General features: G+C 40.9%; 1 protein-coding gene across 1 annotated transcript in view; it reads left to right on the plus strand.

The window, feature by feature from the left end:
* The window catches only part of hsd3b7 (hydroxy-delta-5-steroid dehydrogenase, 3 beta- and steroid delta-isomerase), a 43,362-nt gene extending 27,083 nt beyond the window's left edge, over positions 1-16,279 (plus strand). Inside the window, exons 3-6 of the mRNA XM_061981350.1 lie at positions 1,386-1,494; positions 6,885-6,984; positions 9,613-9,775; positions 15,555-16,279. Coding sequence (XP_061837334.1) covers positions 1,386-1,494; positions 6,885-6,984; positions 9,613-9,775; positions 15,555-15,967 — 785 coding nt within the window. The 3' untranslated portion in view covers positions 15,968-16,279. The remainder of the gene's footprint in view (positions 1-1,385; positions 1,495-6,884; positions 6,985-9,612; positions 9,776-15,554) is intronic.
* Positions 16,280-17,081: the final 802 nt, after the last annotated feature.

The raw sequence follows: 17,081 nt of genomic DNA on the forward strand, positions 1-17,081 counted from the left end.
GCAGACCATATTAAATGACGTGGCGGACCACATTAAATTACGTGGCGGACCATATGGAATGATATGGCAGACCACATTAAATGATGTGTCGGACCACAATAATTGACATGGCGGACCAAATGAAATGATGGGGCGGGCCACTTTAAAGAGGTGGCGGACCATTTGAAATTACGTGCCGGACCATATGAAATGATGTGGCGGGCCACTTTCATGAGGTGGCGGACCATATTAAATGACGTGGCGGCCAACTTTAAGGAGGTGATGGACCACGTTAAATGATGTGGCGGACCATATTAAATGACGTGGCGGGCCACTTTAAATGATGTGGTGGACCAAGTGAAATGATATGGCGGACCACATTAAATGATGTGTCCGACCACATTAAATGATGTGGCGGACCACAATAAATGATGTGGCGGACCAAATTAAGTGACGTGGCGGGCCACGTTAAATGACGTGGTGGACCACAATAAATGACGTGGCGGACCACAATAAATGACGTGGCGGATCAAATTAAATGATGTGGCGGGCCACGTTAAATGACATCGCAGGCCATTTAATGACGTGGCGGACCACATTGAATGACATTGCAGGCCACTTTAAATGACGTGGCGGGCCACTTTAAATGATGTGACGAACCACTTTAAATGACGTGGCGGGTCACGTTAAATAATGTGATGGACTACATTAAATGATGTGGCGGGCCACATTAAATGACATCGCAGGCCATTTAAAATGACGTGGCGGACCACATTGAATGACATTGCAGGCCACATTAAATGACATTGTAGGCAACATTAAATGATGTGGCGGAACACAATGAATGACATGATGGGCCAAGTTAAATGAGGACGGGCCAGATTTGGTCCCTGGGCCTTGAGTTTGATACATATGCACTACAGCATCATTATCTATTAAATGTTTCCTTTTCTATTTATTATGAAAGACTGAATGAATGATATTTACACAGCACTTATTCACGATTGTCTCAAAGGGCCTTACAGTGGGAAACCCATACCCTCACATGTGGTGGTGGTAATCTACATTTACACCAGTGTCTTGCCCAAGGGCACAAGAGCAGCAACGAGGACGGCAGATGCTAAAATCGAACCAGGAACCCCTCAAGTTTCTGGACTGCCGCTCCACCTGCTGAGCCACTCCTATTCCTAATAAGCTCTGCTCGTCTGTTCTAGAGAAGTGATTATGTCAGACCAAACAAAGTTTCGTTGTACTTGTGCAATGACCACAAAGACCTATCCTATCCTATCATCTGGCACCTTTTGGACGTGCATGGCCACTTTTGCAGACAAAGTCTGATGTGACAGAAGGAAAGTCATAAAAGGGTTCTGATTTTCATCCGGGGTGTTTTCTCTGTCTCTTGTCAGGAACCGAGAACGTGATCCGCGCCTGCGTGGAGAACAACATCTGCAGTCTGGTGTACACCAGCAGCATGGAGGTGATCGGGCCCAACATGAACCGCGAGCCGTTTGTCAGGTGACGCCCGTAATTACGACGCTTTGCTCCATTTGCATTCTCTTCCTCTGACTCAGTGCCTCGCTATTTTCCATCTGCTGTGGTCGTGCTCTCTCTGGCGGGTCAGCTGCTTTACGTAACGTCTAACCCTCTCGTGTCCAGGAAAAAAACGTGCTAATTGTGGCGAAACTTCCTTGGCAATTTCATCCAGAGTGTTCCCAAATGAATGACGCGTGTGGTCTGTGGGAGTCCCCTGTTTATCTCTCACAGGACACTTCTTTAGGGACACCATCTCATGACATCAAATAGGGAAACTAACGTTCCGGTAACACGGTCCTTGCTTTATCAGTATCATGCTTCTAACCCCTCTTTGAAAATCTTCACACTGCAAAATGTTAATCCTGACTTCATTTTAAGACATGTAGTGAAGCCTTTAAAAAAAAAAAAAAAAAAAAGTTGGACGAGTTCCTGGCTTCATTTTAAGACCTGTAGCGAAGCCTTTTATGATAGTTGGCCGAGTTCCTGGCTTCATTTGAAGCTGTGCAGTGAAGCCTCTTTTTGACAGTTGGACGAGTTCCTGGCTTCATTTCAAGACGTGGAGTGAAGCCTTTTTTTTGACAGTTGGATGAGTTCCTGGCTTCATTTTAAGATGTGTAGTGAAGCATTTTAGTTTTTTTTAATTGGACTGGTGTCTGACTTTATTTTAAGAGCTTTGGGGAAGCCTCTTTGATAGTTGGACAGTTCTAGTTGATTAAGTTCCTGGCTTCATTTTAAGATGTGGAATGAAGCCTTTTTTTAATAGTTGGACGAGTTCCTGGCTTCATTTGAAGCTGTGTAGTGAAGCCTCTTTTTGACAGTTGGACGAGTTCCTGGCTTCATTTTAAGACCTGCGGTGAAGCCTTTTTTTGATAGTTGGACAGTTCTTGACTTCATTTTAAGTTGTGTAGTGAAGCCTTTTTTTTACTACTTCATTAAGTTCCTGGCTTCATTTTAAGATGTGGAATGAAGCCTTTTTTTAATAGTTTGATGAGTTCCTGGCTTCATTTGAAGCTGTGTAGTGAAGCCTCTTTTTGACAGTTGGACGAGTTCCTGGCTTCATTTGAAGCTGTGTAGTGAAGCCTATTTTTTGACAGTTGGATGAGTTCCTGGCTTCATTTTAAGATGTGTAATGAAGCCTTTTTGTTTTTTTAGTTGGACGCGTGTCTGACTTTATTTTAAGAGCTTTGGTGAAGCCTCTTTTTCATAGTTGGACAGTTCTTGACTTCATTTTAACACGTATGGTGAAGCCTTTTTCCCCCCTAGTTGGACGAGTTCCTGGCTTCATTTTAAGACCTGTAGCGAAGCCTTTTATGATAGTTGGCCGAGTTCCTGGCTTCATTTGAAGCTGTGCAGTGAAGCCTCTTTTTGACAGTTGGACGAGTTCCTGGCTTCATTTCAAGACGTGGAGTGAAGCCTTTTTTTTGACAGTTGGATGAGTTCCTGGCTTCATTTTAAGATGTGTAGTGAAGCATTTTAGTTTTTTTTAATTGGACTGGTGTCTGACTTTATTTTAAGAGCTTTGGGGAAGCCTCTTTGATAGTTGGACAGTTCTAGTTGATTAAGTTCCTGGCTTCATTTTAAGATGTGGAATGAAGCCTTTTTTTAATAGTTGGACGAGTTCCTGGCTTCATTTGAAGCTGTGTAGTGAAGCCTCTTTTTGACAGTTGGACGAGTTCCTGGCTTCATTTTAAGACCTGCGGTGAAGCCTTTTTTTGATAGTTGGACAGTTCTTGACTTCATTTTAAGTTGTGTAGTGAAGCCTTTTTTTACTACTTCATTAAGTTCCTGGCTTCATTTTAAGATGTGGAATGAAGCCTTTTTTTAATAGTTTGATGAGTTCCTGGCTTCATTTGAAGCTGTGTAGTGAAGCCTCTTTTTGACAGTTGGACGAGTTCCTGGCTTCATTTGAAGCTGTGTAGTGAAGCCTATTTTTTGACAGTTGGATGAGTTCCTGGCTTCATTTTAAGATGTGTAATGAAGCCTTTTTGTTTTTTTAGTTGGACGCGTGTCTGACTTTATTTTAAGAGCTTTGGTGAAGCCTCTTTTTCATAGTTGGACAGTTCTTGACTTCATTTTAACACGTATGGTGAAGCCTTTTTCCCCCCTAGTTGGATGAGTTCCTGGCTTCATTTTAAGACCTGTGGTGAAGCCTTTTTTGATAGTTGGACAGTTCTTGACTTCATTTTAAGTTGTGTAGTGAAGCCTTTTTTAAATAGTTGGACACGTTCCTGGCTTCATTTTAAAACGTGTAGTGAAGTTCTGCACTGCAAAACATTAATCCTGACTTCCTCATTTTGATTTATTAAAAAAAAAAAAAAAATCAGCATAAATTGTGTTATCCATTTTTGTATTGTAGGTTAAAGTGTTTTATATATTGTTATTGTCAAATTGAATTCAATATTATTAGGTATTTTTCTTCTTTTTCAGTATCAAATGGCTCTCGCAGCTCAAAAAAATGTTTATAGTTTAAATAAGGATGAAAAAATGTTTTGAATTTCAGGCAATTTGATGCACTTTTCTGTTATTGACTAAAACACAATATTAAAAACAGTATTATTATATAAAATGTTTATATTACTATAGAAACAATATTAACACATTATATATACAAACAATATTATTAAGGTTATTCTTTGTCGCAAGTTGATCTATATTCATTTCTCTTTTTTTTTCTTCATATTTAGTGTTAATAAGGATACAATGTTATGCAAAGGTGTACTTATAGCAATTGTATGGACAAATTGTACTATTTAGAGTCATGGCAAAGAGCGGGGCGGGCGCAAAATGTTTTCTTCTTCCGAGAGGGGGCGTAACAGAAAATATTTGAGAAGCGCTGCCCGAGAGTCTGGAAACCTGGGGAAAATATATAATAAATAAATAATAAATGATTTCTCAATTTAATGGATTAATGATAACATATTTGTATTTACTGTATACAATATTTTACATTTTAAAATAATGATTCTATTAAAATCGTTCCATGTTTTTAAAATAATCATCAATTCCTATTATTTGTATGTTAGTTTGCATTATGTATGGGTGCGTAACAAACAACTGAGAAGCACTGCAGTAACAATAACACCACCATATGGAAAAGGTGAACATGCTAGACTATAGGCTTCCAGTAGCGAGCAGCTACACAACAGCTAAGCACACAATAGCACACAAGCTAGAGATAGGTAATAATCATTGAACAATAAAACAGCACATTTGTCTATATAAACTCGTATCAAATAATTATGGTTGAATATTACTTACACATACAAAGTTTCCAAGGCAGAAGTGTAGTAGAAAGTATTCAGTAACAAACGTGTCCACATCATTTAACTTCCTGCCTCAATTAACTATTTTGGCCACTAGGTATTGCCAAAAAAAGACAATTACCACTCCACTTCAACTTAAAGTCAGTGTAAGTCCATTCCAGACAGTTAAAAAATAAATAGGTTAGTGTTTAAAAAAATTAAAATTACTATTCTCTCTTTGACCTATTTCACTTAATCAAACCTTTTCTAACATTCCTCCTTACAAAATACTAAAAGTGTGTATGATTCTTGTAAAAAAAAATAAAAATAAAAATTGTGACGACCTTAATTATTATTTGTTAATAAATTAAATAAAATGTCCAAAGGTGGTGGAAATAAAAATGAAAATAATCCATGATTATGTTAAATCACATTTTTGCAGGGAAATGCACCTATTTTTTTTATTTCTTATTAGGTATTTCTCATTACTAATTTATTGTCTCCATGTTTTTTTTTTTTGTTTTTTTTTTACAATGTTACCTTTTGTACTGTTTATATTGTACGAATAAATAAATAAAGTTTGCAGCATACTGTAGGTGCCAACCTTAAAAAAAAAGAAATGGACTTAGCTGGTTGGCTAATGAACTCCTCTCTGATCACTCAAAAGTTGCCTTTAGAGAATTTGTCGTGTCAGAATGTTCATATCGGAGCTCACTGGATGGTGCCAGTGTGCCTAATGAAGTGGCCATGAAGCGTAAAAAATGTGGCGAACGTGTGTTGAAGTTAATTTTCATTTCATTTTTCATTTCATTTCTATTTATCACCTTAATTGATGTGCATTTTTGATCAATAGACAATTAAACGTTTAGCAACTAAACACATATGTACACACCAATGCTTGAGAAGGAACAGGATGAGGAAAATCTTATATTACCTGCCCCCTTCAACATAATATGTAGTGTTACTTAATGGATAGCCCAGATTCACAAGCATACAAACCAAACAAATACATCCAAATATAATGAAAACAAACAAAAAAAGTGCAAAACTTCATGAAGTACAAACCGAACAAAAAAAGTAATATACACCTCAAGGGATGATAAAAAACAAATACAAAACCAGACAAAAAATAAGTAAAATAATAAATATAAAGCAAAATGTAGATACTTACGGCTGTCCATATGATCTTATTGTTCTGTCTTTATATATTTTTTTCAATTGGAATATATTTCTACAATCTTTTATCTCATTGTAAAGAGAATTCCATAGTTTAACCCCCACCACTGATATACACATTTGTTTTAAAGTTGCCCTTGAAGACCTTTTCTTCTACGCTCTTCATTCTCAGAGGTGATGACAAACATTTTTTTGTAAATTTGCTGCTAATGCTTTACTTTTAGCCTAAAACATAACACATAACGTCTGTAACTTTACTAGCTCCTGTAGTTTCAACAAACCAGAATTAATAAATAATAGGTTAGTGTGTTCTAGATAATCTGCTTTATGAATAATCCTGATAGCTCTTTTCTGTAGTTGATACAATGCCTTTATGTTACTCTTATATGTGTTCCCCCACACTTCCACACAGTAGCTGATATATGGCAATATAAGTGCACAATACAATATACGCATTGCCTTGTAATCCAACACATATTTTACCTTATTTAATATAAAAATACTCTTAGACATCTTTTTCCGTACATGTGCATTGTGAGATTTCCATGTCAGACCGTCATCTAGTATCACTCCTAAAAATCTAAGTTCAGAAACCCTTTCAATATCAATTCCATCTATTGACAGTTTGATCGTTTCCTCCCTTTTCCTCTTTACAAAAAAATCATAAACTTTGTTTTGTTTTTTACATTTAATGATAATTTATTGACATCAAACCATCTCTTCGACGCTTGCCTCAGTCGAAGCGAGGTAAAGTTCCAAAGAAAGACTGGCTCGCACCCTGCAAAAAATGTCATGTTTGTTTACTTCATTTTTCCACATACCCGAAATGAAAACAGTCATGATTTAAGATGGGCGGAATCTCCGCGGAATGTGTTTTTGTTATGATGGCGGGAATGAAGCCGCTCTGTTATGATCTGCTTCTCTCGTCCTGATCATGTGACTTTCTCCATGTAGGGGCAATGAAAACACACCTTACCAGGTGAAGCACACGATGGCCTACCCCAAAAGCAAGGCCAAGGCCGAGAAGATTGTCCTGGAAGCAAACGGCATCAAGGTAGGACAAACGCTCTTCCGTTTAAGTCCACAAGAGGGCAGTAGCTGCATTTAAAGTATTGCGTAATCGCTTTGGACCTTACCTCATTACATCATTGGTCCGGTTGCTGCTCTGTTGTTTACCTTCCACTTTCTCATGCACTCCAAATCATTACAGTCCTCTTTGCTGTTTAGGCAGCGTTGACAGCAGGGGTGTCCAAAGTCTGGCACAGGGGCCATTTGCGGCCCCCGTTTTAAAAATTTTTTTATTGGCCCACATATTTAAGAAGAAACATTTTTTCCTACAAAAAAAAAATCCAACAATCTATTTGTGGGGGCGGGGATTCTACAGAATGTCACCGTCTAATTTGCACAATTGGCCATGCAAGTAGTTTTTAAAAAAGGATTAAAAATGTTTTTGTTTAATTTCTTTTCTGCAACGTGACCATGTGTGCAACACGCTTCCGCGCCTTGCTTTTCTGTGCTTGTCCAGGTGTTTTATATGCCCCCACGCCTCACCTTTGCGCACTTGTGGAGGTGTTCCGCACGCTTCCACGCCTCACCTTTGAACAGTTGTGAAAGGTGCTCTGCATGCTCCCACGCCTCACCTTTGTACGCTTGTGAAGGTGTTCTGCACGCTTCGCTTTTTCGCACTTGTTGGTGGTTTGCACGCTTCCACACCTTGTCTTTACATGCTTGTGGAAGTGTTCTGCATGCTTTCACGCCTTTGTTTTTCACGGTTGTAGACGTGTTTTGCATGCTTCCACGCCGCACTTGTGAAATATGTTGTGCACACTTTCATGCCTCACCTTTGTACGCTTATGAGTGTTGTGCACGCTTTCACGCCTTGTCTTTGCACACTTGGGGAGGTGGTCTGCACGCTTCCACGCTTTGCCTTTGCACACTTGTGGAGGTGTTGTGCACGCTTCCACAACTCGCCTTTGCACATTTGTGGAGGTGTTCTGCACACTTCCACACCTCACCTTTGCACACTTGTGGTTTTGTTCCGCACGCTTCCATGCCTTACCTTTACATGTCTGTGGTTTTGTTCCACGCTTTGCCTTTGCACGCTTGTGGAGGTGAGTGTGCAGGCTTCTACTTTGCACGCCTGTGGTTTTGTTTTGCACACTTGTGGAGGCGTATGTGCACGCTTCCACAACTCGCCTTTGCACACTTGTGGAGTTAGTCTCCATGTTCTCACACCTCACCTTTGCATGCTTGTGGTTTTGTTCCGCACGCTTCCATGCCTTGCCTTTGCATGTCTGTGGTTTTGTTCTACACGTTTCCACACTTTGCCTTTGCATGCTTGTGGAGGTGCATGTGCAGGCTTCTACTTTGCACGCCTGTGGTTTAGTTTTGCACGCCTGTGGTTTAGTTTTGCACGCTTGTGGAAGTGTATGTGGACGCTTCCACAACTCGCCTTTGCACGATTTTGGAGTTGTTCTGCGCACTTCCACAACTCTCCTTTGCACATTTGTGGTGTTCTGCACACTTCCACGCCTCACCTTTGCGTGCTTGTGTCTTTGTTCTGCGCTTCCACGCCTTGCCTTTGCACGCTTGTGTAGGTGTTTTTCATGCGTTCATGCCTCATCTTCGCACGCTCGTAGAGGTGTTCTGCGTGCTTCCACGCCTTACTTTTGCACTCTTGTGTAGGTGTTTTTCATGCTTTCATGCCTCATCTTCGCACGCTCGTAGAGGTGTTCTGCGCGCTTCCACGCCTTGCCTTTGCACGCTTGTTTAGGTGTTTTTCATGCTTTCATACCTCATCTTTGCACGCTCGTAGAGGTGTTCTACGCGCTTCCACGCCTTGCCTTTGCACGCTTGTTTAGGTGTTTTTCATGCTTTCATGCCTCATCTTCGCACGCTCGTAGAGGTGTTCTGCGCGCTTCCACGCCTTGCCTTTGCACGCTTGTGTAGGTGTTTTTCATGCGTTCATGCCTCATCTTCGCACGCTCGTAGAGGTGTTCTGCGCGCTTCCACGCCTTGCCTTTGCACGCTTGTGTAGGTGTTTTTCATGCGTTCATGCCTCATCTTCGCACGCTCGTAGAGGTGTTCTGCGCGCTTCCACGCCTTGCCTTTGCACGCTTGTTTAGGTGTTTTTCATGCTTTCATGCCTCATCTTCGCACGCTCGTAGAGGTGTTCTGCGCGCTTTCACGCCTTGCCTTTGCACGCTTGTTTAGGTGTTTTTCATGCTTTCATGCCTCATCTTCGCACGCTCGTAGAGGTGTTCTGCGCGCTTCCACGCCTTGCCTTTGCACGCTTGTGTAGGTGTTTTTCATGCTTTCATGCCTCATCTTCGCACGCTCGTAGAGGTGTTCTGCGCGCTTCCACGCCTTGCCTTTGCACGCTTGTGTAGGTGTTTTTCATGCTTTCATGCCTCATCATCGCACGCTCGTAGAGGTGTTCTGCGCGCTTCCACGCCTTGCCTTTGCACGCTTGTGTAGGTGTTTTTCATGCGTTCATGCCTCATCTTTGCATGCTTGTAGAGGTGTTCTGCGCGCTTCCACGCCTTGCCTTTGCACACTTGCAGGATTACAGAGTGAAACAAAAGCAATACATTATAAGGTGTGGCCCATGGTTGATGTATGGTATGAATACATATGATGGTTCTGTCATCACAGTAAGGTAAAGGTTTTGTGTCCTGTGTAGGTGAAAAGCGGCGAGCGCTTGCACACGTGTTCGCTGAGGCCGACGGGCATCTACGGCGAGGGCCACGAGCTGATCAAAGACTTCTACAGGCTGGGCGTCAAGAGGGGGGGCGTGATCGTCCTTGGCGTCCCGGAAACCACCGAACACGGGCGAGTCTACGTTGGTGAGTCTTAAATGAAGATAAGCTGCACAAGGTAGAACAAGCTGCTGCAAAAGGGGAGCGTTGAGTCTGGCAACCAAAATAAAAAGCAGAAGTCACGCAACAGCTCTTCCTCAGCACTTGACTGGAACATAAAACAGGTATATACATAGTCCGGGCCTGCAAGGATCGTCATTGGTGACTCACGGAAGCTGACACATGATGACCTAGTTCGATGTTGTCTGCTGATGCAAGCAGGAAGCGGTAGTGGTAAGTGTGTAGTCAGGGTGGTGGTTCTCTACTAAAACTGAACCAGAACTCTTTCAAAAATACCCTCATTAGGTCTAATTAGGTGGTTACGCCCTTCAGGGAACCCTGCCTGCTCCCACCCGTACCCTCGCTTTACAACGTTGGCATTACAAGCGTCACGTATTTGAAAAGTTGCAACTAATGGGCATCCATTGTAAACAAATAAACACATGTGAATCCATCAATTACACATTTTATAGTCAAACATTATTATACAGGGGTACCCTCGCTTTAGCAACACAGCTAAAATGCTAACATTTTGATAGCAGCATCATGCTACTTGCTGAAGAAGAACAACATGATCAAACTTGCAGCTTCTGCGTTTGCAGATGACTGATTGTTGGACGAGGTCATGGCTTTGTTTTAAGATGTGTAGTGAAGCCTTTTTTGATAGTTGGATGAGTGCCTAGCTTCATTTTGAGACATGCAGTGAAGCCCTTTTTTGACAGTTGGGCAAGTTTCTGGCTTCATTTGAAGTTGTGTAGTGAAGCCTTTAAAAAAAAAAAAATAGACAGTTCCTGACGTCATTTTATCTATCTTTTTTTGATAGATGAGTTCCTGGGCTCATTTTAAGACGTGTAGTGAAGCCTTTTTTGATAGTTGGACGAGTTCCTGGCCTCATTTAAGACGTGTAGTGAAGCCTTTTTTTGATAGTTGGATGAGTTCATTGCTTTATTTTAAGACGTGGTGAAGCTTTTTTTGATGGTTTGATGAGTTCCTAACTTCATTTTAAGGCGTGCGGTGAAGCCTTTTTTGGACGGTCGGACGAGTTCCTGGCTTCATTATAAAACATGTAGTGAAGCTTTTTTAAAAAATAATTAGACAGTTTCTGACTTCATTTTAAGACATGTAGTGAAGCCTTTTTTTGATAGTTGGAGGAGTTTCTGGCTTCATTTTAAAACATGTGGTGAAGCCTGTTTTTGAGAGTTGGACGGGTTCCTGACTTCATTTTAAGACCTATGTCAAAGCCTTTTTTGGTAGTTGGACGAGTTCCTGGCTTCATTTTAAGCTGTGTAGTTAAGCCTTTTTTTGATAATTACACAGTTCCTGACTTCATTTTAAGACATGCAGTAAAGCCTTTTTTTTTGACAATTGGACGAGTTCCTGGCTTCATTTCAAGACGTGTAGTGAAGCCTCTTTTTGATAGTTGGACAGTTCTTGACTTCATTTTAACACGTGTAGTGAAGCCTTTAAAAAAAATAGTTGGACGAGTTCCTGGCTTCATTTTAAGACCTGTGGTGAAGCCTCTTTTTGATAGTTGGACAGTTCTTGACTTCATTTTAACACGTGTAGTGAAGCCTTTTTTTAAATAGTTGGACAAGTTCCTGGCTTCATTTTAAGACGTGTCGTGAAGCCTTTTTTTGGTAGTTGGACGAGTTCCTGGCTTTATTTTAAGCTGTGTAGTTAAGCCTTTTATTGATAATTACACAGTTCCTGACTTCATTTTAAGACATGTAGTAAAGCCTCTTTTTTTTGACAATTGGACGAGTTCCTGGCTTCATTTCAAGACGTGTAGTGAAGCCTTTTTTTTGACGGTTGGATGAGTTCCTGGCTTCATTTTAAGGTGTGTAGTGAAGCCTTTTTGTTTTATGGTTGGACGGGTGTCTGACTTTATTTTAAGACCTTTGGTGAAGCCTCTTTTTGATAGTTTGACAATTGTTGACTTGATTTTAACACGTGTAGTGAAGCCTTTTTTAAAAATAGTTGGACAAGTTCCTGGCTTCATTTTAAGACCTGTGGTGAAGCCTTTTTTTGATAGTTGGACAGTTCTTGACTTCATTTTAACACGTGTAATGAAGCCTTTCTTTTAAAAAAATAGTTGGACTAGTCTTGGCTTTATTTTAAGACGTGTTGTGAAGCCTTTTTTTGATAGTTGGACTAGTTCCTGGCTTGATTTTAAGTTGTGTAGTGAAGCCTTTTTTAAAAACTAGATTAAGTTCCCGGCTTGATTTTAAGACGTGTAATGAATGCTTTTTTAAATAGTTGGACGAGTTCCTGGCTTCATTTTAAGACGTGTGTGAAGCCTTTTTATTAAAAAAAAAATACAAAAAAAATAGTTGGACTAGTCTTGGTTTCATTTTAAGACAATTCGTGAAGTTTTTTTTTTGATAGTTGGACTAGTTCCTCTCTTCATTTTAAGTTGTGTAGCGAAGCCTTTTTTTAGTAGTTGATTAAGTTCCTGGCTTCATTTTAAGACGTCTAATGAAGCCTTTTTTTAATAGTTCGACTATTTCCTGGCTTCATTTTAAGTTGTGTAGTGAAACCTTTTTTAAATAGTCGATTAAGTTCCTGGCTTCATTTTAAGACGTGTAGTGAAGCCTTTTAAAAAAAAAATTGTTAGACTAGTCTGGGCTTCCTTTTAAGACGTGTTGTGAAGCCTTTTTTTGATAGTTGGACTAGTTCCTGGCTTGATTTTAAGTTGTGTAGTGAAGCCTTTTTTTTAAAAAGTTGATTAAGTTCCTGGCTTGATTTTAGGACGTGTAATGAATGTTTTTTTTAACAGTTGGACGAGTTCCTGGCTTCATTTTAAGACGTGTAGTGAAGCCTTTAAAAAAAAATACAATAGTTGGACTAGTGTTGGTTGGCTTCATTTTAAGACATTTCGTGAAGTTGTTTTTTTTGATAGTTGGACTAGTTCCTGGCTTCATTTTAAGTTGTATAGTGAAGCCTTTTTTTAATAGTTGATTGAGTTCCTGGCTTCATTTTAAGACGTCTAATGAAGCCTTTTTTTAATAGTCGGACTATTTCCTCGCTTCATTTTAAGTTGTGTAGTGAAGCCTTTTTAAAATAGTTGATTAAGTTCCTGGCTTCATTTTAAGACGTGTAATGAAGCCTTTTATTAATAGTTGGACGAGTTCCTGGCTTCATTTTAAGACGTGTAGTGAAGCTTTTTTTTAAAAATTGTTAGACTAGTCTGGGCTTCATTAGAAGATGTGTCGTGAAGCCTTTTTTTGATAGTTGGACTAGTTCCTGGCTTCCTTTTAAGTTGTGTAGTGAAGCCTTTTTTAAATAGTTTATTAAGTTCCTGGCTTCATTTTAAGACGTGTAATGAAGCCTTTTTTAATAGTTGGACTATTTCCTCGCTTCATTTTAAGTTGTGTAGTGAAGCCTTTTTTAAATAGTTGATTAAGTTCCTGGCTTCATTTTAAGACGTGTAATGAAGCCTTTTATTAATAGTTGGACGAGTTCCTGGCTTCATTTTAAGACGTGTAGTGAAGCTTTTTTAAAAAAAATTGTTAGACTAGTCTGGGCTTCATTAGAAGATGTGTCGTGAAGCCTTTTTTTGATAGTTGGACTAGTTCCTGGCTTCCTTTTAAGTTGTGTAGTGAAGCCTTTTGTTAATAGTTGGACAAGTCCTGGCTTCATTTTAAGAAGTGTCGTGAAGCCTTTTTATTTAAAATTTTTTACAAAGTGGGGTGCATACACGCACAGGATGGGCTCTTCTACTAGGTCAGACTTGGTATCATATTATGTTTTCCATCACTAAAAAGTCCATTTTGCATCATTGATTGTTGTAAAACAGTAAAAGAGTTGTTGAAAACCCATAACATGTCTGGATGGATCAAAATATCCAACCTATAACCTAGCCCAGCTGAATTAGGCTAAAGTCAGGGTACTAAATCAAATCAAATCAAATCAACTTTATTTATAGAGCACATTTAAAATTTACCACAGGGGTAGCCAAAGTGCTGTACAATGAGCAGGTTAAAAGATAAAACGAGTACCGAGCAAACACAACACAACACAAACAGAACACGATAAAAAATAAATAATTAAAATAGAATTAATAAAAACATAAAAACAGGATCACAGCAGGTGTATTATGAGGCGCCATTGCAGGATGGATATCACTCAGTGTTAAAAGCCATGGAATAAAAGTATGTTTTTAAGAGAGATTTAAAAACAGGAAGAGAGGAGGCTTGTCTAACACTCAGGGGTAGGTCGTTCCAGAGCTTGGGAGCAGCAACGGCGAAAGCTCTGTCACCTCTAAGCTTCAGCCTTGTGTCAGGGACCGTCAACAGCAGCTGATCGGCTGATCTTAAGGATCGGGTGGGGCAGTAAGGCTGAAGGAGGTCGGAGAGATAGGTTGGCGCGAGGTTGTTTAGACATTTAAAAACAAATAAAAGGAGCCAGTGAAGGGACGCTAAAATAGGGGTGATGTGCTCACGTCTGCGGGTCTGTGTTAGCAGACGAGCAGCAGAGTTCTGCACGAGCTGCAGGCGGGCGAGGGAGGCCTGGCTAATGCCAACATACAAGGCATTACAGTAATCAAGACGAGTCGAGATAAAAGCATGGATTAATTTCTCAAGATCATGTCTTGATAGAAGCGGTTTCACTTTCGCTATTTGGCGTAATTGATAAAAGCTTTTTTGAACGACGCTGCTGATTTGTTTTTCGAATTTAAAATCTGAGTCAAACTTTACCCCCAGGTTTGTGACAGAGTCGCTGAGATACGGGGTCAGAGTGCCGAGGTCAACGTTGGGGGAGGGAGAGCGACTTGGACCGAACAACATAACTTCTGTTTTATCTTCATTTAGGCTCAGGAAGTTAGCTGAAAGCCAGACTTTGATGTCGTGCAGGCAGTCAATAAGACGTTGAACCGTGTTATTTTGTGCCATGGGAAAATAAATCTGGCAATCATCGGCATAAAAATGAAATGCAATACTGTACTTCCTAAAAATAGAACCAAGGGGGAGAAGGTAAAGCGCAAATACAATTGGGGCAAGGATTGAGCCCTGGGGGACCCCATGTGGTAAAGGAGCTGTGGACGACATAAAACTGTCTACTTTTACACAAAAACTCCTGTCGGTTAGGTACGACCGGAACCAGTTGAGGGCGGCGCCCTTAATGCCCACACAGTTCTCAAGACGAGTGATTAAGGTGGCGTGGTCGACGGTGTCGAACGCAGCAGACAGATCTAAAAGCACCAGGACAACATATTTACCAGAATCAGTGGACAGGAGGATATCGTTAAAAACTTTTAGAAGCGCTGACTCTGTGCTGTGGAGGGCTTTAAAACCGGACTGGAACAGCTCAGTGATACCATTATCCTCTAAGAAGGGCAGCAACTGACTGTAGACAACCTTCTCTAATATTTTGGAAATGTATGGAAGATTAGAGATAGGTCTGAAGTTAGAGAGGAGAGAGGGGTCGAGGCTGGGTTTTTTAAGTAGAGGTCGTACCACTGCATGTTTAAACTCTACTGGAACTATTCCAGAAGAGAGGCTACTATTGATAATGTTAGGGTAGACCCTGAACAAGTGGCCACCTCTCCATGAAGATATTGACAGACAGCTAACCTGATCAAATTAGTCGTTGGTATCTTGCTGGCCTGCAAGTGATGATTCTGTGTCAGCCAATCAGTGAACTGCAATTGGATTAGCTCCGCCCTTTAGGTACCCTACCACTGAATTTAGCACCGGAATAGACGAGACAAAAAGTGGCGTGGATCGGTTTTGGATGATGGGTGTCCCTGTGTCCTTTGTGTTGCCAGGCAACGTGGCGTGGATGCACGTGCTGGCCGCCCGTGCCCTCGTTGAGCGCTTGGACAAGGTCGGCGGCGAGGCCTTCTTCTGCTACGACGACTCCCCGTACAAGAGCTACGAGGACTTCAACATGATCTTCCTGGCGACCTTTAACTTCCGGCGGGTCCGCATGCCGCTGGCGCTGCTGTGGTTGCTGGCCGCGCTCAACGACGTCCTGCGCTGGGTCCTGTGGCCCGTCTGCAACTTCACGCCGCTCCTGAACAGCTACACCTTGAGCGTGGCCAGCACCTCCTTCACCGTGAACACGGACAAAGCGCTGCGCCACTTCCAGTACCGCCCGCTCTACAACTGGGACGAGTGTCGGGAGCGCACGCAGAAATGGGTCGATACCTTCCCCTTGGAGAACTCCAAAGACGCCTAATGGCACCCGAGTGGTTGCTGATGTCATGTGACCAAAATGAATATGTTATTCAATTACTGTTTATATCAGTGCTGCTCTTGTCACGCCACCCCGATGGGACAGAATTGCTTTCACGCCCCCCCTAGAAAATATATTATTTATCTGTATGTGTCAAGGTAGTTCTTTCTTTACTAACACTAAAGATGCTATTGCGCCATTGGCTCTCACGCCCCCCTTTCACCAGACAACTCATGGTGCCCCTCTTCCAGGGCGCTCCACCCCACTACACTGCATTAAATGGGCTATTTGGAACTTGCTCACAGTCAAATTTCACCAGGACTCATTTTTTCACGCCCCCCTGAAGTTAATGTTTATTTGTATGTGTCAAAATAGTTATTTACTATCACTAAAGATGCTATTACGTCATTGCCTCTAAGCCCCCCTTTTACTCGATAACTCACGCCCCCCCAATTTGGAACTTACAGTCAAATTTGACTAGGACACATTATTTTTTTCACGGTCCCCTGAAGTTAATGTTTATTTTTCTATGTGTATGTGTCAAAATAGTTATTTACTATCACTAAAGATGCTATTACGTCATTGCCTCTAAGCCCCCCTTTTACTCGATAACTCACGCCCCCCCCAATTTGGAACTTACAGTCAAATTTGACTAGGACACATTATTTTCTTCACGGTCCCCTGAAGTTAATGTTTATTTTTCTATGTGTATGTGTCAAAATAGTTATTTACTATCACTAAAGATGCTATTACGTCATTGCCTCTAAGCCCCCCTTTTACTCGATAACTCACGCCCCCCCAATTTGGAACTTACAGTCAAATTTGACTAGGACACATTATTTTTTTCACGGTCCCCTGAAGTTAATGTTTATTTTTCTATGTGTATGTGTCAAAATAGTTATTTACTATCACTAAAGATGCTATTACGTCATTGCCTCTAAGCCCCCCTTTTACTCGATAACTCACGCCCCCCCAATTTGGAACTTACAGTCAAATTTGACTAGGACACATTATTTTTTTCACGGTCCCCTGAAGTTAATGTTTATTTTTCTATGTGTATGTGTCAAAATAGTTATTTACTATCACTAAAGATGCTATTACCTCATTGCCTCTAAGC

Source organism: Nerophis lumbriciformis, linkage group LG24, assembly GCF_033978685.3.
Source record: "Nerophis lumbriciformis linkage group LG24, RoL_Nlum_v2.1, whole genome shotgun sequence".
Classification (NCBI taxonomy): domain Eukaryota; kingdom Metazoa; phylum Chordata; class Actinopteri; order Syngnathiformes; family Syngnathidae; genus Nerophis; species Nerophis lumbriciformis.